Source organism: Microchirus variegatus (genome assembly GCF_963457635.1).
Source record: "Microchirus variegatus genome assembly, chromosome: 14".
Lineage (NCBI taxonomy): Eukaryota > Metazoa > Chordata > Actinopteri > Pleuronectiformes > Soleidae > Microchirus > Microchirus variegatus.
This window is the reverse complement of record NC_139815.1, coordinates 18084068-18109207: the sequence shown is the minus strand read 5'-3', so window position 1 is coordinate 18109207 and position 25140 is coordinate 18084068. Positions and strand designations below refer to the sequence as shown.

At 40.5% G+C, this 25140-nt stretch overlaps 1 protein-coding gene across 2 annotated transcripts; it reads left to right on the top strand.

Annotated features, from left to right (window-relative positions):
* The first annotated feature begins 281 nt into the window (after window positions 1–281).
* Window positions 282–15330, top strand: LOC310936921 (aminopeptidase N-like). Of its 2 annotated transcripts, XM_083901082.1 has the most exons (21): window positions 282–388; window positions 5654–6377; window positions 6804–6946; window positions 7170–7309; window positions 7516–7642; window positions 8511–8665; window positions 9070–9183; window positions 9282–9425; window positions 9652–9717; window positions 10363–10428; window positions 10575–10750; window positions 11282–11358; window positions 11780–11913; window positions 12264–12319; window positions 12395–12542; window positions 12617–12708; window positions 12982–13092; window positions 13285–13452; window positions 14121–14261; window positions 14504–14585; window positions 14694–15330. In XM_083901082.1, exons 2-21 carry the CDS (start codon window positions 5782–5784, stop codon window positions 14844–14846), a joined length of 2889 nt encoding a protein of 962 aa, XP_083757208.1. In that variant the 5' UTR covers window positions 282–388; window positions 5654–5781; the 3' UTR covers window positions 14847–15330. The 2 variants fall into 2 exon arrangements, with proteins under 2 accessions (XP_083757208.1, XP_083757209.1); XM_083901083.1 differs by lacking the exon at window positions 9652–9717.
* The last annotated feature ends 9810 nt before the right edge of the window (window positions 15331–25140 follow it).

The following is a 25140-nucleotide window of genomic DNA, read 5'->3' as shown; positions in this document are numbered from 1 at the left end:
TGAAAATACCAACGATATGGCTGTGCTTTCTTCTAACAATTTTTTTTTTCTTTCTATGAGCCAAGCCCGCTGAGTCATTGTGCCAGTGGTTATCCGTCATCACTAGAAACTTTTCATCAAATTGGTGAGGACGCTCTGTTCCTTGTGCTTAGATCGCACAAGTTTTTTTTTCTTGTGCTGAACAACATTCTTTCATCCCCCCCCCGTCCCTCAAATATATTTATTTTTTTTAAAATTGAGGAGGTAGCTCTCACCACCTCCCACCTCCACCCTCAGAGACGCAGACTGCAAGGATTTTACATCAGCCCTGATCACTCTGGCTCAACTTGTGCGTCCCATGCAGACTTCCATCAGAGTCTGCGTTGAATATCCCGCTTCACAGGGCTTGGTATGTACTGTTTTACTCCCGTTTGACTAACGTGCTGCATGTCGAGTCATTTTTTTTTCGTTTCAAAGGTTTTGTATTTGCCTAAGCATCCGTTTTACAGCTTTTGGCATCCAGTTCAAAGTTGCCTTGTATGTTCTTTTTTTTTCACACTGAAGAAAGCTTCTCTGAATTGATTTGCAGCAAAGAAGTTGATCCTTGTCATTAACAAATGGTGTATGAATTCAGAGTAGACAATATATTCCCTGTGAAAAGCAGCGGATATAAGCAGTTTTTTGATGCTGGATGATAATCTCTGAAGATCGCTGGTCTTTAAAAGTAATGCAAGTCATCCAGTTGTTGCCTCTCCTCCATAATCCCTGCATTCTGAGTTTTACCTGTCTGCATTTAACAAGGATAGTACCTACCCTTTTATGTAAACTGTAAATAGAATGTGTGCAACACCAATGTAAGGTGATAGTTATTTTAATAAGAATAGGCTATGTACAAGTTCCAGCCTTACTTCTTGGTATGGTTTGTCTGAAGGCTCCGGTTCAGCTCAGAAGCTTATCAGTAGTTTGGCACTGAAACCACACAAAGCTGACAAGTTACAGTTTCAAGTGCAGGTAGAATGATACGGTGTCTGAAGTGTATGAATCTCCACATTGTTGAGATAAGATTGACTTAATTTATCCCAAACATGGAATTTAGTTGAATAGGAAAGGACAACTTTGGTGTAAAAGAAGAGATTAAAGTGAGTGAGTTTTCCATGTTTGGCTATAAAACGAGATTTTAACTGTTGTTTGTTACCAGATTTTGAAAGATACATGGAAGAAAAATACGTAGAAGTGTAATCATTTGTAATAACACAATATATTGCAGGTAACCAGAGAACAGTGTGTGCTAGAGTGTACACATTCAAACGAAATAGGTCATATGACTACTTTTGATGACTTTCAGTTTCCACTCAATATTATTCCTCTCTCTGCTGGCACAGGGAAAGTGCTAGTATTTTGTTTGTCTTGACTTACTGATGAACATGGCCTAACTGTTAATTTGAAAGATTAGATGGACACTGAAGATAGTGTTCTTATCAACTTCCACAAGCTGATTGTGCTGTGCTCTAAAAAAAAAGATTATTAAATTATGTTCTACCTAAAGGAAGCAGCTGTAAGAGAATCAATCTAGCCAGGATTCAAGTTTGTGTGCGTTCTGTATATAATGTCATTCACTCTGGTTCCGCTAGGTGAAATAAATCATAGCTATACATCATACTAGCTATCAAGGGAAAATATATATGTATATAGCTTTCCATGTGGCTTCTATTTTTATTGGACTGAGCTCAGTTTATGTATTCATTTTTAAAGTTTCGCTAACTGAATAGAATGTGTGTTTTTGGTGATGTGACATAAATAATTTTAAATAAACACACAACTGGGACTGCTTGTAAACAAATAGGGCCATCCTTAAATCACCAAAATGGCGGACAGACATTGTAAGGCGGTAAGCTCTCCTCTCTTCTTCTGTGTTGGGACTATCGAGGCGTTACTTTTAACTTTCTTTTTATTCAGTTAAGTTGCTGAACACCAACAAGTAGAGTAACTAGCCACTGACTCCACCTGTTGGACTCTCACGTGATGCTTGGCTATTAGCAGAGCGGTGTCATGGCTGACTATGTAGCAGGAGTTGCTAATGTTGCTAAAGTGACGGGGCAGGAATTGTGTCCAAGAGCTCTGTTTGAGCTGTGTACTGATTGAACTAAATGCAAATGTGATTTTATTGTCAGCAGCTCCGTTGTTATATTTTCACAATGCGTCTTGGGTGTTTGGAAGGTTGAATATATTTCCCATCACCTGTCACATGCATCACAACACACCCACAATGCAATTCTGCAAATCCTGACAGTGCCATAGGAAAAAAAAGGTTCCCAACGAGTTTGTGGTCCAGCCTGAAAACATAAGTGTCATCTTCTGTAATTACTGTCGTTTATATGGCAGAGTGATGTACAGCTACAGTAGTTAAATAAGTAATTGTTCTGATTTGATGTTCAGGGCATAACTACAGCGTTACCACTTCCGAAACAACTTAAGTGTTTTTATCCTTCAGGCACAGGCGGCTGTGAGCTGAGCTTGCCTTAGATCACATGTGTCAAACTCAAGGCCCGGGGGCCAGATGTGGCCCGCCAGGTCATTTTATGTGGCCCGCGAGTCTTAACAATCTGTGTTAAAATAGGTCTATGCTGCTTTAAGGCGTGTGTTGACCATAAACTACATTTCCCACAATGCATGTCGATTGCGTTCACGACGAGTGAAATTGAATAAGTAACAAATACAGAAAGTTATTTAGCAATATGTTACAGAGTAGTTTCCTTCATTTTACATTATATTTGGTTATACTTAGTTACATTTATTCTGTAACACAGTTAGCCCTTCGAGGGTAACCATTATGCTGATGTGGCCCTCAGTGAAAATGAGTTTGACACCCCTGCCTTAGATGATGGAGAGATCCCAGAATGTCTTCGCTTGTGAGGTCTGCAGAGAGTTTCAGGAGATCATTTCCAGATGTTCTGGACATGTAGGTTGTTGAGTTCACATGGCAATAACTGTGGAAGATCTTTCTGTCATTATTATGCCTACAAGAGTTATTGATCTTTTCAGCCTTCCTGTTGCGCTTTAAAGGTATCTATAAATAACCCAATACAGTCAGTGCTGCAGCCTGATTAGTGACACTGATTTGGAGACGCTGGTTTATTGTTAGTACTGGCATAAAATATGTACGTTTCCTAAAGTGAGAATTGTCTATATGTAAAATGTCTAGATATAATGTTGCTGACTGGATGAGACAGCTGAGATAGACATCCAAGTTTAGGTTCCTATCACAAGACGAGGCTGTATTTCCAGCTGCCTCTCGCTTCCTCAGTCACAGACGAGGATTTTTTGGGACACATGTCTTTTGCAGAGAATTATCTTCTTCGATGTACTACATGTCCGAACACAGTGTACGGCACGGTACTGAATTATCAGGCCTGATCCCTGGTGACTTACTGATAATGCCGAGTAAGGCCAAAATAATTATTTCCCCGGCAAAATGTCGATAAAGGGCTGTAATTTATGTCAAGAAGTTTAAAGAACAAATAAAACTAAATACAGGCGATCGTTGCGATTATCCTGGTTTATTATTTAAAAAAATATTTACACAGAGAAGGCTTAATGACAATAGGAAATGAAAAGTATTGCTACTTGGTAATTAACTAAAAAATTTTAACACAAAGCGAACAACACACAGAAAATACTTGTGCTTTTGACTTTAGATTCATATTTCACCCCTCAATACACAAGAGTACTCTGGTAAAATCCAAACAACAACATCTATTCTGCTTTGTACTTGGAGCTGAGTCACTGGATTAAGAACACTTTCCAGTTTTGTGTGTGTCTTTCACATGTGTTAATGTAGTGTTTGTCTGTTTGTTTTCCACACTGTAGAGGTCAGGACACTCATTACATTTGCACTGCATAAACCACATTGCTCTGTTTGTGTCTGGGGATTTTTTTCCTTAGTCTTTAAAGTGTTGCAGGGTTAGAGATGCACTGGGATGTGGTCTTTGTCATACAAACACTCCGGCAATACATGGAATAACAATGTTGTTCTGTCTTCTTCTTTATCAAACGTTCTCCTTTTGGAGGTTTTGATGAAGGCCCAGTTTGGGTAACCACAGGTTTTCCTTTGTTTTGGAAAAAACATGTACGTGTATTCACTTTCTTGTTGAGATGTATATTTTATGCTGCATCATAAAATCAGCTCGTTCACTTAGTGTAGCATACAAGATTAAAGACAACACATCCCGGCTCTGTCCAAAAGTATCCAAAGTATCCTGAACAACAAGTTGGGGTCATCACTGTGACATTGCCAGACAACCACAGGAGACTCCAAGAAGTGACAGTGTGCAACTAAGAAATGTCTGGTAAATATTTGTGTATCCCAGTGAGACCACAAATTGAGGTTGTAATGCTTACACATGGTTTTCAAAGTCGTTACACAAATGTGACATAATATGTTAATAAGTGTGCTTTCGAGCTCATGGTTTTAGGCAGGCCATGTTTGCAACCGTCGTATTAAGCTTGGCCGAAATGTTAAAACACAGTCTTGCTCAATTCAATACACTCAGAGGTTTAGCAGTCCCAGCTTTGCTTGGTACAGACATTAAGAGATTATAAGAAAAGTCGCCACAATTTTGGGGGCATGGGAATGTTGATGTTGGCCTCACATACATAATTCTTGTGGCCTGAGACACAAACCCAATGACACAAGATGCCACTCACCCATTTGGTACTCCATAAAGCAGGGGTCTCAAACTTGCGGCCCATGGGCCACATGTGGCCCCCAAATCGATTGCATGTGGCCCGCCAATATACTGATAATGAGTTTAGAGCTGAAACGATTAATCGATTATTAATCCACAGATTAATCGATTACAAAAATAATCGTTAGTTGCACCTCTAAATTAGTTATTTCTGTATGTTTTTATTACTATGTTAAAATTGCATCATAAATACTTCTACTAATACTACTACTAATATTGTCAACTTTTTTTCCTGTTCCATATCAAAACAATCACTTTTAATGTGAAATTATGTGAAATATCATCATATTGTTATTTCCATGTGTTTTTCTCAAAAAGTTGGCCTTTTTTTTTTACTTCACCGGCCCCCGACTGATCAAACTAGACACCCAGTGGCCCCCAGGTCATTGGATTTTGAGAGCCCTCCCATAAAGTATGACCAGCAGCTTATTGGGTTTGATAGATAGTGCTCAATGTATCATTACACTCCTGAAATGTACATCTCAAAAGGACTGATCTTTGTTTGTTTGACTGCTTTTGATATTCCTTGTTAACAATTATGTCATCCTATGGCAGGAATAGCAGTTGGAAACCTTCTATTGATGTTGCATATTGTCCTTCTTTAGTAGGCAACTGGACTTGCTAGCGCTGAGTTGAAGATGTTTCACCTCTTATCCAAGAGGCTTCGTCCATTCCGACTAACCGGTGGTCAAAACCAGGTATTTAGCCTCTGAGGCAGAAACCTGCCTACAGGGTCGTTAAGTTGACATCCAGATGTCTTCATCTCAACTCTAGTGAGTCCAGTTGCCTACAGCTAACTGCAGACACGTTTAAGACGTGTTTGTTGAAGTCCACAAACAGTGCAATGTTGCTTGACGTTCACAAGTCTGAGAGCTGCCATGCTGCAAACTAAATGATCACAGTATTCCAATGTTTCCCTTTCTCCGTAGGTGTTATCATTTCTGTTTTTTGCCATGTTAATAGTTCAGCAATTAACTGAGGAGGGGAGAGACCTGCTGTGCTGACTAAACACCGACTGAGATCACTCACACTTCTGCTCTGACCTCCTGAGCTAGACATGGGGAAAGTCTACTATATCAGTAAAAATGTGGGCCTTGGCATGCTTGTCCTGGCCGCCATCGCTTTGACCACTATAATTGCTCTGTCCATTGCCTACCACAAAGAAAGGGCCAAGAATCAAGGCAGGCCTGGGAACGGTGCATCAGACAACACCAGCGTGCCTACACCTTCCACCACCCCCTTTACTTCAAAGGATCCCTGGGACCACTACAGACTTCCTGACTCCCTTTTCCCCATCTCTTACAATTTGACCCTGTGGCCCCGACTGGAGCCCAATGCAGATGGCCTGTACATTTTCACTGGAAATTCAGCAGTGGTCTTCAAATGTGTGAAGGAAACAGACCTCATCATCATCCATTCCAATAAGCTGAACCTCACTGGGAACCAGGCAAAACTGAGTGGCCTGGGTGACGCCAGTGCTCCCACCGTTGATAAGCTTTGGTTTGTGGTGAAGACGGAGTATCTGGTTCTTCAGCTGCGCAGCAGACTGGCTGTGGGAGCAACTTATATTCTTCACACTGAATTTCAGGGAGAGCTGGCAGACGACCTGGAAGGCTTTTACAGGAGTGAATACACTGAGGATGGTGTCAAGAAGTAAGCAATTACACGTATTCACAAGTGGGATGGTGCGCCATCTTTCTTCTCGAGATAGTGAGAGTTATCTTTCATGGTACACACTAAGAAATCAAAGTACGAGACTGTACCTTTTGCTGTTGCTCCAGATGTACCCTATCAGGGTACAAGCACTGTACCTTTCTCAGTGTGTACAGGTACATTTTTGTCACTAGGGGTGCATAAATGTTTCTTTAGAGGTACAAACAAGCTGGTACAAATTTCAAAGGTGCTGTGCTTGTACCCTGATAGGGTACAACTGGAGCGACAAAGCATTTGTACCTTTTTAGGTACAGTCTCGTACTTTGATTTCTTAGTGTGTACCAGCCTCTTGGTGGGACTTGGGAGAAATTGACAAGATTGAAGTGATATTTTGAGTATTTTGATGTTCATTGAAACTTTTTGCAGAATTGTTGCTACCTCGCAGATGCAAGCAACCTACGCCAGGCAAGCCTTCCCTTGCTTTGATGAACCAGCCATGAAAGCTGTCTTCAATGTCACCATCATCCACGACCGTGGCACTGTGGCTCTGTCCAACGGCAGGGAAATCGGTTCGTTTTTTTATATCTTAAGTCTCTGTGGTGAGCACAGACACACACACAGTTAAGTCCAATACGGGAGGCAAAATATTGCGCAAATGCAAAACAAAGACCACAAATAGTGAGGGGAAAGTGTGTGTGTGACAGTTTCACTGTGAATCATTAATAACTTGGAAAAACAGATACTGCTTATGCTAGCAGTGTCAAAGGTCTGACTCATCCTCTCTCTATACAGATACTGCAGACTCTGTCATTGATGGCATTCCCATCAAAGTAACTACATTTGAGCCCACCAAGAGAATGTCCTCATATCTGTTGGCATTTATCGTCAGTGACTTTGTTAGCATCCAGTCAAACCAAAACGATAATTTGTTGGTAAGAAATGTATTTGTATCTAACAGTTTTTTTCGGTGTCATTGTTGTTGAGACGTACAGTACACATACAGTAGTACACATATATATGTCATTTGGATCCCAGAACACCCAAAATCCAAACATTGTTAATCATATGAGTCAAATGAGGTTTTTACTGTAGCTTTTTTTTAATTAATCGATGTGGATTGTTTCAAAAATCTTTGCAGATCCGAATCTGGGCTCGGAAAAAAGCCATAACTGATGGACAGGGTGACTATGCTCTCAGCGTAACAGGATCAATCCTTCAGTTCTATGAGGAATACTACAGCGCAGCATACCCGCTCTCTAAGTCAGGTAAAGCCAACAAGTTTTTACAAAGTAGCCTACAGGTGAAGCTTTGTGGCGTAGCTCAAAAATCTGTGCCCCACATTGCAGCAGGACCCATTCCAACTTTTACTATATTCAATTGACAATAAGATTTTGCGATTATCACAGTAATCATTGATTAAGTGTTATATGGAGAGTAAAACATTGCAAATAGAAAATTAAAAGATTGCAAATGTTGTTAAAAGTATTCCAGACTATTTGTAGTACATATTTTTGACTTTAATAATCAATGAGCCATTTTGCTAAAAGTCACAAATGTCAGCCTCATGGTGACAATAAGGTAAATGTCAGGGGTGTCACAAAAGTTATTATGGTTTATCAACTAAATGACTGTGCACAAGAATACTAACGGCTTCAAGGTGTGTTGGCGTGTTGTACACTCAGAAATGGTTTTCTGCATACCTTGGATGCAATGAGTGGTTAAATTACCGCAAGTCTTTCGAAACCCTAGAGTGTCGTATGACAATTCCAGGAAATCAGTTTCTGAAATACTCAGACCAGCCTGTCTGACGCCAACAAGCATGTCACATTAACACAAGTCAATAAAAATGTCTTTCTTTTCTTCCTCATTCTGATGCTTGGACTGAACTTGCAGGTCATTTGATGCCTAAATGCTTTGAGTCCCTGCCATGCGATTGGCTGATTTGATACTGTATATTAACTCGGCAAATGCCCTGATGTCATGTTGACATGTAACGCTGACTTGATCAAACATCCTCTTAGTTCAGAAGGAATTTAATCATAATTAGCTGGGTGTACTGATTAGGTTTTGTTGGTTCTTTTTAAAACACACGTGACATATTTTTGAATGACTTTATATCCTTGTTCCCTGTAGACCAAATCGCTCTGCCTGACTTCAATGCTGGGGCAATGGAGAACTGGGGTCTGGTCACATACAGGGAGACGGCCCTGCTCTATGACCCCATTATATCCTCCACCGCCAACAAAGAGGGAGTTACTTCCATCATTGCCCATGAACTTGCACACATGGTAGGCCGTGATGTTTCTGTCAATGACACATAGTAAGCAAGAACAGGAGGATATGATCAGATGATCATCCATCAGCTGCTGATTAATCAGTGCTGTTGAGAAACTAAATCTTTTCCAGTAAAGTTTCTCTGTCATCCAGGTCATAGTCACCCTCTGTGGTTAGCTGTAGTTGAATGGACTTGCTTGAGTTAAAGTAATTAAGTAAAATACTCTTCCAGACTGATTAACCTATCACTGTAAAATAAATGATGACAGATTATCACCTGGGGACAAATTAACCCTGCACCCTTTCTTAAGCCTCCCTGATTTGTTTTTTATATTCTATGTAAAATGATTTTAGTAGTAAAGCCTGCCAAAAACACGATATGAAGTGATGAATTTACCCTTTATTTCTCTACTTTTAGTGGTTTGGCAACCTGGTGACAACACGATGGTGGAATGACCTGTGGCTGAACGAGGGCTTTGCATCATATGTGGAATATCTAGGAGCTGACCATGCTGAGCCCACTTGGGACATGGTAAGCGCCATACTTGACCCTCAAAGATAGGGACTCTTCAGACCTAAATTGTTCAAGCTATATATGGTGGTCTAATTTACCTCTCTGCTTGGTTGTAGAAAGACCAAATCGTTCTGTATGACGTGCACAAGGTGTTTGCTGTTGACGCCCTGGCCTCCTCTCACCCACTCTCCCGACGAGAGGAGGAAGTAAACGAGCCTTCTCAGATCACCGAGATGTTTAACACCATCTCCTACAACAAGGTCTGCGCCTTCTGATGGAATTAAACAACTGTGTTACACTTTATTTGAAAGTTTTTGTATGTATCATTCCCATTGCCTTTTCCCCAGTAACGTCCTTGAGTCACATTCTGCCATCTGGGCAACATGCTGTTTTAATATTTGCTTTGGATTACAACACAGATGCTTAGCTTTGATGAGAAATTCAAACCAAGGAAGTTCTTGTGGTGTTTTTACTTGTTGTTTTCAGGGGGCGGCTGTGCTCAGGATGCTGTCAGAGTTTCTCACAGAACCTGTGTTTGCCAGAGGACTAAGTGTGAGGATTAACCCCGTTATATAACTACATCACTTTAGCACAACTAATACTCTTGAGTGTTTGTGTCGGAGCACTGGTGGTGTGAGAGTCTGTGGGCAAGCAAATGTATCTTCTCTTAAATTATAAACAAAGTACTCAAGGTGTTTAACTATAATCTAAATAGCTCTCCTTTCTTGTGTTGCAAATGTGCATTTTCCTTAACAGATTAGTTGCACACAACTCTCATTTGGTTTAGGTGTATTAGTAATATCACATTCATATAACTAATAATAGACAGATAAAACAGATATTACCTGGATATCCTGTTTTTTTTTGTTTTTTTTTATAGATGCATTTTATAATTCTACTACAAGGATTAGCAGGATTAGGATGTATCTGTCCTGCTCTCTGCCTGAGCTATGTCCAGGAAAATGTGCAGCTGTCATGACTTGCTTCACATCGTTTTGATGCTCTTTGACTTCTTCTTCTGCTAATCACATTAATGTTGTGTGCCCTCTGCTGGTGTAAATCTTAAATACGCAGCACGTGTGCTCCAGACATGAGGCACAAACGAAAAGGAACAAACATGTTGTTTAATTAAGTATTAAGAAGGGGTCCATTCTTAATGTCAATTAACCAACAGTTTTTTCGGCTTTCTCTCCTCAGTCTTACTTGAACACTTTTGCCTACAGCAACACAGTGTATACAGACCTGTGGGACCATCTCCAACAGGTTGGTTGTGCCAAAAAGAACGAACACACGACTGAAAGACAGTTTGACACGTTGCTTTCATGTTGTGATCTGATTTGACCTGACAATTTATGTCAGTGGGCTTGGGTGCTGCTTCTAAATTCCTGCTACTTTCTGTTTCCTCTCAGGCAGTTGAAAACACTCCAAGTGTTCATATTCCACACACTGTCCATGACATCATGAACCGCTGGACTCTCCAGATGGGCTTCCCAGTTATCACTATTGACACGCAGACAGGAAGCATCACTCAGAAACACTTCCTGTTGGATCCAGAGTCTGTCGTGCACAGGACCTCTCAGTTCAAGTAGGAATCAGTTTAACCTTTTCCTGTAAGTTTCATGTAGACAATAAATCACCCCAGATCTTTTCCTCAGTGCAACATCCTCCATTTGGATATACACTCAGGTCCATAAATATTGGGACATCGACACAATTCTCTTCTTTTTGGCTCTATATGCCACTACAATGGATTTGAAATGAAACGACCAATATGTGCTTTAACTGCACACTTTCAGCTTTAATTTGAGGGTATTTACATCCAAATCAATTGAACGGTGTAGGAATTACAACACTTTCTATATGTGCCTCCCACTTTTTAGGTGGTATTTCATGAAGAGGTGTGTGCTAGTCCTTCGTTATGTCATCTTCAATTAAGCAATTAAGCATCTATGGACCTGAGTGTATGTCTGTTTTTGTAAATAGTCAAACCTGCTGGGTTTTTTGAGACTACTCACTAAATGACAATCCTATAATGCTGATGTTACCCACCAAAGTCGCAACACAATTATTGTTTATTTATTCATTTATTTTCTCACCACTGTATGTTTCTGTCCAGCTACACGTGGTTTGTCCCGATTAAATGGATGAAAACAGGCGTGGAGCAGCAACAATACTGGCTCCTTCAAAAGACAGGTACAGAACGACGGTGCGTTCACACCAAAGGCCGAGCAGTTTTTCACAGATCATTTGTATTTACATTGTATTACTAATAAGTACTAATCCATGTGAGGAACCGGCAACCAACAAACTAATAACCGTGTGACAACAGTTGTAATCAAATGACACACACACATTATTTCCAGAAGTTACCTTGCTCATTTTTGCACACTTACAGCAACTGTCCTCCATTTCTGATACTGCAGTAAGTAAGACTACTGAGTAATGGACTTTGTATATAATCTCATTGCCTTGAGTTTGGCGTGAAAGCACTGTTACACTTATACTGCCCAGCTACAGTCTGTTTGACTTGTAATACACAGTGACCACCCTTGATTGTTAATTGAATATATTGATTTTTTTTGGTGTCTCTTTTTTTTAAAATATATTTGATAAGACACGAACAGTCTGATGAGAGTGTCAGGAAATGACTGGGTGTTGGCAAACACCAATGTATCCGGATACTTCAGGGTGAACTATGATCAGGGCAACTGGGAACGTCTCCTTTCTTTGCTCAGCACCAACCATCAGGTGAATCACACTCTCTGCAACATCTATAGTTCATTCTCTTCATAATTAATTCAGCATGTACTGAAGCCCAGGTATTTTCCTGAAATTGTATGGCGGGGACAATTTTTGATCATTTTCCTATAACCTTTCTTGCCAAGTGCCTGTGAGTCAGATTTCTGGAAAATGTAAGAATATAGCGGGAAAATTCTGCAGACAATCCACAGTGTGCAAGTGTGCGAGTGTCCTGTCTCCTGCATGCTCGTCCCAATTTCCACCACTTGCCTGAATGTTCTCACGGCTCTTCAGTCAGCTTTACCACAGTTTTTTTTTTGTGTGTGTGTGAACCTGGACACATAATTTGTTTCTTTCAGGCTTTATCAGTAATCAACAGAGCACAGATCATAGATGACGCATTCAACCTAGCAAGGTGAGAATTTGATGAGCCACACTCACTTTGTGTCTGTAAAATAAATGAATAATTGTATAATTTTACATTTTGCAGAGCCAAAATAGTAAGTACAACGTTGGCCCTGACAACTACCAAATACCTGTACAAGGAGAGAGACTACATCCCTTGGGAATCAGCTTTAAGAAATCTGGACTACTACATCCTCATGCTTGATCGAACTGAAGTCTATGGAGCTTTCCAGGTTAGAACTGCGTAAACACAAATACAAAAAGTGTACATGGCTGAATATTAAAACCATCTCTGATTTTCTTTTAGGCATATCTCAAGAAACAAATAAAACCCCTTTTTGAGCACTTCACATCAATTACAGCGAACTGGACCAAAATACCAGAAGGCCACACCGACCAGTAAGAATTCTTACACTTGCTTGTTTGCGCAACATTCAAAGTGTAGTAGACATAATGCCTAACCTTAAAACCAGGCCTTAACCCCAAAAAGCCCTTTAAAGATGTGAGGACCGGCCAAATAGGCCTCACTTTCCCAAAAAATGTCCTCACTCCCTATGGTTTATATGTTTTTTGGTCCACACACAGCTACACATACATGATCATACACACAAATATATACATGTATATATACACAGTATATGTGTGTGAAAAATAATCCTTATCTATTCCCAGGTATAATCAGATTAATGCCATTAATATAGCTTGTGGTGTGGATGTGGAGGGCTGCCGAGAGCTGATCAAAGGCTGGTACAGACAGTGGATGGAAAATCCAAGCCAGAACCCGTGAGTACAGTTCTTTTGCCTCTGAATGTTTCTTGATCACACAAAGTAGACGGCTGGTCGTCTGTAGTCTGTGATTCAGCTGATCAAATGTTAGTTTGGTGGTTTTATACACCATCTCCAACTAAATCTGCGTGTTCAGTGATTTGTGCTCAGTTTCCTGATCTCCTTAATCTTTACCTTGACGTTGATCAGGATCCATCCCAACTTGAAGAGCACAGTTTACTGCAGTGCCATACGGTATGGTGGCGTAAAGGAGTGGGACTTTGCCTGGGCGATGTTCAAGAATGCCACTTTGGCATCTGAAGCTTCCCGGCTCAGGTCAGCCATGGCCTGCACCAGATTACCATGGCTTTTGAACAGGTACTTGTATGTGCAGAGATTATACATAAGAACTGTACTTGATGGTGTCTGTGAATGACACACTTGTTTTAAAGCCAGTGAAGCTTATGTTAAACCCCCAAATGTCTGAATTTGAGCGACGATACATGACTTATCACTTACTGTACACTCGTAGATATAAAAGTGCTAAGTAGAACCATATAAGGTTCTTCGGCTTGTCCACATAGGAGAACCCTTTTTGGGCTCCAGGTAGAACCTTTTTATAAAGGTTCCACCAAGAACCCTTTTAAAACCCTTTATTCGTGAAAGGGGTTTTAAAGGGTTCTCTGGAACCTGTTGGAGATGGTCCCACAGGTCTGGAAGCAAATGGTTCCAGGTAGAACCTCAGAGTGTATGTGCCCAGAGCTCCCTGTGAGTGTATATTTGTGTAGTTATTTTGTGTTTTCTATCCTCTCACACTTGTTTTTCTCTGTTGACTTAATGCCATCATGTGATTATTAAGAACACACGTGTAAAAAGAATGACTGATATTTTGAGATGGCAGTTCTCCCTAAGAAAAGGACAGCAAGTCTACTAGCATTTTTCAAAATGTGTAAATATTGAATGATCTTGATTTATATTTTTCTACTGAAGTAAACTGGTGATTATTGAAGTGATTTCTTTGTAAGGCAATGCTTTGGTTGAGCCAGGTATCTGGAGTACACCTTAGATCCCAAGAAGATCCGCAAGCAAGACACCGCCTCAACCATCACTGTGATTTCACACAATGTTGTGGGGATGCCCCTGGCCTGGAACTTCATCAGAGCCAAGTGGAATTACATTTTCCAGCAGTAAGTGCTAATTTCTTCAGAGGGAGATTTGTTAACAAACAGTCAAAAAAAACTCAAAGTATTTTTCCCTTTCGTTATTAGTTTGCTGATCATTTCTCTAGCCACAGAAAAAGAACAATACAAATGAAATACAAGGCTGACAAATACTCTTATCTTTTGTTGAGGCTCACATGTGTTTTGGTGTTTTATTATATCCCTTCATCTTTAAAAGTGCATAATCTGCATCCGTCTGTGTGTTTTAGGTACGGAAAGGGATCGTTTTCCTTCGCGAACCTTGTCGTCGGAGTCACGATGAGATTTTCCACAGAGTTTGAGTTACAGGAGGTTTGCAGCCCACACAGCACTGCACTTCATTACGGCTGTCTGTTCATAAACAAATGAAGAAATTCACTTTTCTGTCTTTCCCGTTTTCTTTTTTTTTTTTGTCTCCAGTTGAAGAAATTCAAAGAAGACAACCGTGACGTCGGGTTTGGCTCAGCCACCATGGCCTTAGAGCAGGCCATAGAAAAGATCACGTCCAACATCAAATGGGTGAGAGACAACAAAGCCCACGTGCACAAGTGGTTTACTGATGAGTCCACATGAGAAGAGAAACTACTGAAGCTTCCAGAAGTCCAAATGACATCAATTAATGAATGAATATCAGGAACAATACGTGACTGTTACACAACAGGAACATGATAAATCCCTGGATAAGAGCTTCATTGTTTTAGGTCAGGCGATTTTTCTTTTTCTTCATACTTAACTTTATAATTCGCTGCCACTACAACGTATGTATTCCATTTAAATTGTGAAGATGAGCCAATAATCACTGTGTAGCAAGTCGTGTGAAACGCCAGGCAGCTTCAGCAATTATTAACACAGGTCAGACGGTGACTGCAATGTGTGACCTAAAGTATCTGTGTTACATACACAGTCAGATGATGGTTAGGTGTGTATCTGCGTGGTGGCTCCACGTTAAGTCATAACTAAACACCTGGAATCTGAGAATCAATTTGCACTTCATTAATAACAGAGAATGGATGTAAAAAAAAAAGGTATTTTCTTGAATAAATGTACCTGATTTATAGGTTTCTTGTTGTTTTGTCATTATTATTGGATTAGATCTTAAAGGGATAGGTCAGGTTTTCTAAACAGCACTATGAGGTACTGACATAGTCCCTGCTGACTGTTCTGTGGGGGCTCCTTGTCCTGGCTTTACTACATTACCTCATTGTATTTCATTTGTTTTATATATATATATATATACTTGCAGCCAAGTAAAGATGTAGTGGTAGTTTGTCGCTCATAATTTTTCATGATATAATTACAGTTTTATGATCCCGACTTCTTCTAGCACAACTATAACTACCACCTTAAAACTACTGCTGCTGCAATCCAAACTCTACTGATAAAATTGAATGTATCGGTTATGAAGTATCATGTACAATTCACAACAACCAGACTGTTCATGAAATCTTGGTTCAGCTGTCATTTGCCTTGTTTGATTCTATGCTGCCCTCTGCTGGAGTCCAAAGTCACCTCAGGTTAATAATGCAGCGTTATTGTGCAGATTATCAATGAATGCCAGAATTGGCCTCAAGGTCATAAAGCCCCTTAAGGTCAATTCTGGTTTTTTTTGCAGTGGAATCTTCGATTTTGACATAAATTGCTTGCGAAATTATAACGGACCTTGTATTATTTACTTATTAGTCAGTCTGTTTTTTGTTTTTGTTTTGTTCTTTTTTTGTACAGTTTCTTTTTACATTGTTCGTTGGAATAAGTAAACTGTCAAGCTTAATGAGTGGTCCGGTGGATTAATTTTGCGGATTGTAACGAGAGGCTGAGGCTTCATACAGTGGAAACTTGATGGCTCCCACATGAAAATATGGTTATTAAATTATTTGCACAATTAACACTATGACAAACTACACATTTTCTGAAAACGCAGATGTAAAAAAAAAAACACTGAAATATTTTTTTATATTATATTTTATATAATATTTTTAGACCAAAGAGAATTGGGGCCTGATCACCTACACCAGGGTTTCTCACTCCTGATCCTGTGGAGCCACTGTCCTGCATGTTTTAGATGTTTCCCTGCTCCAACATACCTGATAAGTAAGACCCATTTATTTGAATCAGGTGTGTTGGAGCAGCTAAAACATGCAGGACAGGACCAGGAGTGAGAAACAACTGCTGACCTACACAGAGACCACCCCTCTTTCTTGTGGTCACCATCGACACCACGACCACATAGATCACCCAGAATCGCTTCCTGTTGGATCCAAATTCATGGGTGTAGTCACATTTCTGTGGGTTTCTTGGCAATATATGAAGTTGCAAGTAGAACGTCCAAACTATCTTTGCTGTTACATTTTATTTAGGTGTTATCTGCATTACTACTACATTTTTGAGTCACACTCTCACTCTCAGACACACTGTATTTTTTGTCACATCTGTGGGAGACTTTAGTTTCCACATCTATGTGTGTCGTTCATGAGAGTATTAACACATAAGTATTGCAACACAACCATTGTGATATTCTGCGGTTGCAGCTGCTCTGTCAACAAAATTTTTTGGGGGAAATTTTGTCCTCCTCCCCACATATTTAAAGAGCAAAATGCCTGAGGACGACACGAAGGAGACAGAGACACCAAGCTGAAAGACATCTAGATAACACTGTACATGACACTGTTGACTCAAGCGCAGTATGGAACATCAATTCAGTGTGGGGCAGCCATCTTCCATCACAACCTGACATAGTTTATAACCATATTAAGTTCGAAGTCAGGTCCAAACACAACAGAGGTGGGATGACAGCATCATGAATTAAGCTTTTTTTTTCTTTTTTTTTTGGAGGGATGTCAAACATCTGACCCGTTTAAACTGGTTAGAAAAGGTGCCAATTAACAGCTCCCAGTTCAGCTGTCACCTCTCACAGTGGGGGTCTTTCCTTAAAGACTTTAGAGGGGATGTGCTGCCTGTTTAACGCTGACAGCTCCTGCGGACAGCTGCTATGTTTGTGTAAGGAAGTGGACTTACGCATACGTCTGCTCGAGCTCGCGTGTATAGTGTGGCTGGATAAACAAAAATGCAACAACAAACCCAGTGATTATTATCAATATTAATTTATTCAGATGCCATAGTTTAAAAAAATCAATAAATACAAATATTTTATGTAAAAAAAAAAAAAAATACAGACATAGATTTTGTTTAAAATAACAAAATGTAGCATTGTCCATGAACTGTGTTCAAGATCATTGTTGCAATGAATATACTGGTGTGGACGGACAGTCTTAAGTCTCCAGAGTCAGCAATGTCCAGGGAAAGTGACGTTTTGAAGTTGTTGCTGTGACATCCAGTGCTGCTCGCTGGTGAAGCCATCTTCACTGGAAACCTGGTGACACAGAACAGATTTTGGTTAAGAAGTCATTCAGATTTAGTGCCGTCAAGGAACGTTTTATCTTCAATTTGACATTAAAAAAAAAAAAAATCACAAGCCATGACTGAACATACCTGATATGTGTGCTGCAGAGAGGACTGCTGGGTCGTGCTCATTCTGTTATAGCTGGACTCCTGAGGGCCATTGCAGGCTGTTGGCTGACCCAGAAACTGGCTGAGGGTTTGAGGCTGCTCCATTAAGCCTGGCGAGCTCCTCGTCTCCAGCACCTCCTCGCTGAGGCCCAGCTGAGCTGACAGGTAGGAGATGTATCGGATTGTGAGGCGCAGGGTCTCGATCTTGGTCAGGGTCTGTCCTGCAGGAGCCGCTGAGTTTGGGAGGTATGATCTGAGATGATGAAGAGCCTTGGTCAGATCCCTCATCCTCAGCTTCTCCCTCTCGCTGGCTGTCTCGCGTTTCTTCCCAGGATACCTGGACCTTGACCTCTTTGTGGTGGAGCTGGTTGTGGCGGTGGAGGACCTCGAGTAGGGCAGGGTCTGTGTCTTGTACGAATCACAAGGTGCTTCAGGGCAGCTGAAGATGAAACGCTCAAGGGCATCTTGTTCATTTCCGGCTGTCTGGATGGCAGTAGGGGAGAAGCAAAAAGAGTCCACAGACGAAGTGGGAGACAGACTACTGCCTGCGCTGAAGTAACCAGGGTCTGTGGCTGGATCATAGGCCACAGGGTTGTAGGATTTCTCCAGCAGGGACTCACAGTCAAACAGGAAAGAGTTGTCCTGGAGCTGGAGAGGAGCACAGAAGGACATCTCCATGGCTGATGTTGTAGTTTTGGTAGTTGCTGCTGTGGTTGTGAGGATCTTCCTTGAGTGTGTTGCTGGTGAGGCAGTCAGAGACTAGTGAGGAGGATTAGGGAGGCTGCTCCATATATGTGCTGGGAGGTGTGATGTTGCACCTCCAGCAGCCTCCTCAGGACCTGAGAAGCTCTGGGAGCAGGGCTGACACCTAGGCCAGGGGGTCCCATGGGAAACGGGCCAGCTCCGGGACAAGGTGTGACCTGACAGCTTGCACGATTATCATAAAGTAGAAAAACTCAGGCTGCACACTCCTGTGACCTGGGAGCACGACCCTGCCGTGACAGTGGTTTCACCTGAGGTCTGGGCCTCAATCTGAGGGATTTTCATGGAAATTCAATGAGTAGTCACCAACTGTCATTAGAAGCAGCTTTATGTATCTGTTACAGGACATGTCCACTAATGTCAGCTCTCAATATTCAATGAATTGACCACAGAAATAACATAATTTCAATCTTCAGTCAAACACACTGACCAGGGCTATGCCAAAATCCCTATCATACAACTGTATTTATGTTGTTAAGTGTGTCTCTGCACATAATTTGACCACATTTAAGAACATTTACTTTCTCTAAATCCCTGAGAGGTCAGGCTGGAAAAGTGTGCCAGGGCAGCTGTGAGGAGGTGTGAGGTGTGAAGTGTGAGGAGTTTACACCTCGTCCTCTTTGGACAGAGAGGTCAGCTTCCCTGGTCTGGGAACCTGCATCCTCCAGAACATCAAGAATGAGCGGCATCCATAAAAACTGCAGAGCGCATTATATATCCATTATGTATTGATGCCGTTCAGAGCTCCAGATGGGGTTCATGGTAAAGTAATTGTATTGTCATCCATCAATTGATGCCAAAAATAGTAATTTAAACTGGACATTGGAGTTGGAAGCAAATATTGTTCATGCTATGATATTGAATTTAATGCAGATGCATGTGTCGTCTCCTCATCATTGGATTCTCTATGAGAACTCAGTGGATTTGAGTGTCAGGTGTGGGCTGTGGATGCGAGTCGTGGGCAGCATTCCCACAAACCACCGCGTCACATTTGACTCCTGCTGAAGCCCATAATTGGGACGTGTGAATCGGTCTCGCACAGCTAGCTCTCCGCCAACTGACTTATGCAATTTATGTAAAGAAGAAGAAAAGAAGACTCGTGTATAGGTGAAAAATATCCAAAGTAAAAATCAAAGTCTCCCAAAGACTTGTTGAGTTGTTGAACTCTCAGCGAAATAGGTTTAAGTTTAAGTTTCCATTTTGCTTATTTTTCTAGAGCAGGAAAAGTGTGTGAGGCGACACCAGACATGACAGCTGACCTGACTTGTTCCCACAGCGATCTTCGAACCCCCGTCTGACTTTAGTGACAGTGCATTATAATGGCAACTCACCATTTATATTTCTGTCATTGTTTTTGTTTTTCACATTGATTTCACCCCCATTTCACCCACTGTTGCTCTGTAACTTACAGAAGTGTTTATTAATAAGGAGCGACTTTCATTTCAGCTCCTCGCTTTCTAACATTTTAAAGTGTGGCTGAATTTCAGAGCTTGTATGGATTTGATCTTTTCTTTTATTAATTGTTCCGGCTAAATATTTATTGCATTTATGATTTTATTTGCCTTATTAGAGGCAAGTGTTTTACTAATTCTTCTTCTGTATCAAATTATGAACTGTTATCCTGTAATTATTTGTGCATCATTGATTTCCCCAGCTGTCAACTATATTTTTTCCCTTCCCAGGCTGATGATCGAGAGGATTTTCCTTCTCTTAATCCACATTAGCTCTGACAGTGTTTACTCACATGTAATGAGTGAATAATCAGCACCGCAGTGTGAACCCTTTCATCCTGAACCCTCTTAGCCTGGGGAGTTTATTAGCTTTGCTGTGATGAAAGACCTAAGTGAGTATATTAGGCTTTGTCTAAGGCTTGCTGCTTGCATATCAAATGAACTGCATGTATGTGGCAAACTAAACACTCGGGCCTAATTCTCCAGCCTGATATGCAGATCCACACTTCTCTATGAATATTAAAGCCCTCTCCGTTGGCTTTAGGGGGTAATTAGGGCCTTAGGTGAGAGCAAGGGGGAAAAGAGCAGAGAGGATCATTCATCTTTGGTCTAGACTTAGCGGTGCCATGGAACTCCGCGTGTGTTTGCTGAGCCACATTAACACTACAACACAGATACACTAAATAAACTAGATATCCTGTGGCAGAGGCTGATCTCTGGTCTGCTTGACTCAAATGCTGCCAACCTTGACAGGAAATTGTTGTAATGGCAAAACGAGGGTGTCGGGAAAGGCTTAAGCCTCTGTCTCTGATTTATTTAGTAATGTTACTTGAGCCTTCTTTCAGTATAATTACAGTAATATTCACACACTTGACTTTAGGAATACATAATGTGTCCCTTTGTGACCAAACACCAATTAAAATTAAATTAAAATAATAGCATGGTAATAATTTTGTAATTGGGTAGTACTATTATCGTATTTCCATCGTATGTCTGTTGTAATCACTAAGTAATCGCTTGGTAATAAGAACAATGATGTGAAAATGTGTGTGGGACATAAAGGAGGATACAACTTTTCAATATGGTGATCGGTGTTCATTTTGACGAAGACTCGACTAAAACATGAATTATTGTTGGCGAAAAAAAACCACAAGACTAAATTGTTATGCATGAAATAAAAAGTCATATAAAATCCGTCTTTCTTATTGTCAACAAAATGAGGAGACAGATATCCAACCGTTACGCGTTCTGAATATATTCCGAAGCAGCTTTATTTCCGGTACGTGCTGTTGCTGCAACACAAAACTAGAACAAGTTGATCACTGGTGTCAAACGTGTCTCTTAAATCAGCAAACCAGACACTTTAAGAATTCAACAAGTGCATTTTCTAAAGGGAATTTTGACATTTAATCGATATTTGACTTGTGTGAAACACTAGTTGATTGAAATGATAATTATAAATAATCTCAGAAATCATTTTTAAGTTTTTTTTGTATTCAATAAAGACTAAAACGTTTTGTCTAAAACTTGACAAAGATACCTCGAGTTGCCGTTTAAATAAAACTTGACTAACATGACGAGACGTTTAGTCGTTTAAAACTTGACTGACCCAAAAGGGTATGTTTTAATGACTAAATAGGGCATTTAAAACAATCATTTTGATGCGTAATCATGTGAAGGTATTATACTAAAATGGCTATACCACAATAATATAATTAAGTAAAGTATAAAATGTTATAACTTTCATCTGGCAGCTTCTGTGAGATGCAGTTATGCATTCAGGTGTTGAGCTGGAAGTACAAGATCAGGTCAAGAAATGAATAAATGCAAATGATCAGTCAATTTCAGTAACTGTCACAATAAAATGTCACATCATTAAAGATTAAGTGTTGCTCTTGAGTGCAAATTGAAGAAACGGCGCTTAATGGACCGAAAACAACAAACATTTTCATAAAAAGTGTGTGTGTTTGCACGGTGCATTAACATTATATCAATATACTGAGCCGTTGATGTATTGATAGTGAATTAAGCTCCATATAATGTTACCCTGCATGTCATAACACAACACAAACAGTTTTCACTTCATCTCACATTAAGTTACCATGGCAACTGCAACAGGATTTAACAAGACTCAAACAGGAAGACCTGCTGTTTGTTTCAAATGTGTATCTTTGTGCTTTATTGTGCATATATTATGAATAAACACAGACATTCTTGTGCTTGTGCGGGTTGCACTGTGAATAACAACGTGCAGACCATAATGAATATCTGCCCTGCATGATGGAGAGAAAATTGAGCTGCCATAACAGGACATAGTGACAACAAGAACACAAGGACATTTTTGAATAGTTTATTATAAATAGTAGTATAAAGAAATATAAAAATAGTTGTCAGACATATCAATATTTACAAGGGACACAAATAAATAAAACGTAGACTTTATAGCTCAAATAAATTACTTGATTCACAGTGAGACAGTAAAAACAGTGAAGTAGTTTGTGTCTGTTGTTGGATGATGATCATTCAGTGTTGAAGTGTTTTTAACCCCAATACTCTCTTGGAGCCAACGGGATGCAGAAGTCATTGCCATACATCTGTAAAAAATAAATAAATAAAAATAAATTAGGATTAAAATGAGCAGTTTGTACAAAGATGCACCACGTGTCATTGTTGTAAATGAATTATTATATATAATAACAGGTTATGGTTGACATACCTGACAGGAGGACTGTGTTGTGTTGATGGGAGCCATGCTGATGTCTCCCTGAGGAGCTCCACTGTACTGCTTATTATACTGATCGGCTCCAAAACTACAGCTCCCAGAATGCAGCATGGTGTCCGGACTGTGACACTGGATCGGATACAGACTTTGGCTCAGGTTCTGGCTCTGGAGCTGAGCTTCCTGGCCTTCCATGGAGCTGTGCTGGAAGTAGCTGAGGATGTCAGGTGAAGAGGTGCCACTGGCCGAGGGGTCTCCTTGTTCCCTTCGCTGAAACAACGCCTCCTCGCTGAGGCCCAGCTGAGCCGACAAGTAGGAGATGTAGCTTATGGTGAGGCGGAGCGTCTCGATCTTTGTCAGGGTCTGTCCGGCGGGGGCTACAGAGGGAGGTAGATAGGACCTGAGGTGATGCAGGGCCTTGGTCAGATCCCTCATCCTCAGCTTCTCCTTCTCGCTGGCGCTCTCCCTCTGTTTGCTGCGGATACGGGTGGCTCGGCCTGACCTCCGGCCACGTCCAGACAGGGAGTAGGGCGAGGAACTGTCGCTCTGAGAATATCCAGTTTTAGCTGTCTTTGGAGTGGACTGAGGAGGCTGCTGGTAGGATGGAGACAGGCTGGAGTCCATAGAGTGGACGGGGGAGAGGGTTTCTGAAGAGGAGATGCTGGAGAGGTCCGAGTCCGAGCACCACTGGTACTGCAGGCTGTAGTTGAGCAGAGGCACTGAGGAGGTATCCATGTTGTGTGGAAGGAACTCAGTGGTCTGACTGGTGCTATTGGAAGGCTGTGTGTGCTGCTCAGCTCCTCCGAACTGGTTTATAAGTCCAGGCCTGGCCACAGAGGTGTTAAGTGACACCTCCACAGATTCTCACAAACCATCAGTGTCCAAGGCAGAGGCCACTGCCCCTATCAACACACACACACACCCACCCTCAGGCTCCCTCTGCCTCTCTCCCTGCTCCTCTATGTCTGGGAAAGTTCAGCTATACACAACGAGAAGTGTGAATTTCGACTCCTGTTCAAAACAATAAACAATTTAGCTTCTTTGGGGGTTCTTCGGATGCTTTTTGCACATGTTGAGGGGATTGAATAATCCCGCATTCACTGTTTTTTTTTCATATCGATTTGCAAACTAAATACTATAACATGGAATTTGATGTAATTTTACATCACTATAAAATTCATGTTCATGTCAAGATAACCATATACTTCACTCAATTAGTAATCCAGAACTTCACTAGGATTTTGGCAATAAACATAAATCTGGTTTATATGCATACACATACACATACACAATAATCATGTGTGGTTAAATGTACACAAATAATGTAGATACAACTTTACGGTACTTAATAATTAAATTACATAAAGCATTTCAGGGAGAAAATGTCATATTTGCAATATTTATCTGCTACTCATCCAGATGAAGGTTATAACATACAATGCACTGCTACAGGAAATAAAGTCTGCATCAGCCAGCGCCGACATAAAAGAGACAGTCTTCGTAAAGTTTGACTAATCTAAATAACCAGCCACAAACACATTACAGCACAAGTCACGTTTCACAGTGTATATGCAGTGTTGTATACAGTACATGCGTGAATGACGGCCAGGTTAACATGGTCATTTTGAATTATGATTATATTTATTGTACATTCTACTGATATAGTCTCAGCCCCTCTTTTATCATTAAGCTAAGAAATAGATAGTAAAATAGGTAGACACATGGGTCTTTGATTACAATCAAATCAACAGAATGACCATTAGACCATAGAACATTACTTTTTTAAGCAGTCTATGAAGAGAGACATCATCTAAACCAGGGGTTCTCAAAGTTTTGATACCTGAGGGCAAATTTAGGAACCCAACATTGGACTGAGGGCCGCCAAAGAAAAAAAACAGAAAAAAATCCCATTTGTAATCATTTTAATGACCAGATTGCAGTTCTACAGTTTAGCGTTAAGTAATATAAGCGTTAATATAATAACGCATTATAGTTTACTGGGTAATTACCCAGTATTTTGGCCATTGTTCTTAAATTCTAATTACAGGTTTATACCAAGAAACACATTTCTGTTACCATATATTTACTGGTTAAATAGCTAGTAATTGGGGGCTGTAGCTACCTGCTTATTACCAGCTTATAACCCAATAAAACACTAAAATACACTATATAGAAACCAGGTAAATACCCGGTATTTTTGTTTACAGTTATTGGTCTGTATCCAGTAATGTCCAATAAACATTTAACAAGCTTAGTAGCTCCTGGATTAAAACTATCAACTATAAATTAATTGTGGGCCGCCAGAAATGTTTCTGCGGGCCGCCATTGGCCCACTGATCCAGTCATTTTAGACAATTTATGAACTATAAAGCAGCAACAACAGCAACAATTTGTGTCACAAATATTGTTCTCCCAATATATTGGGATAGGA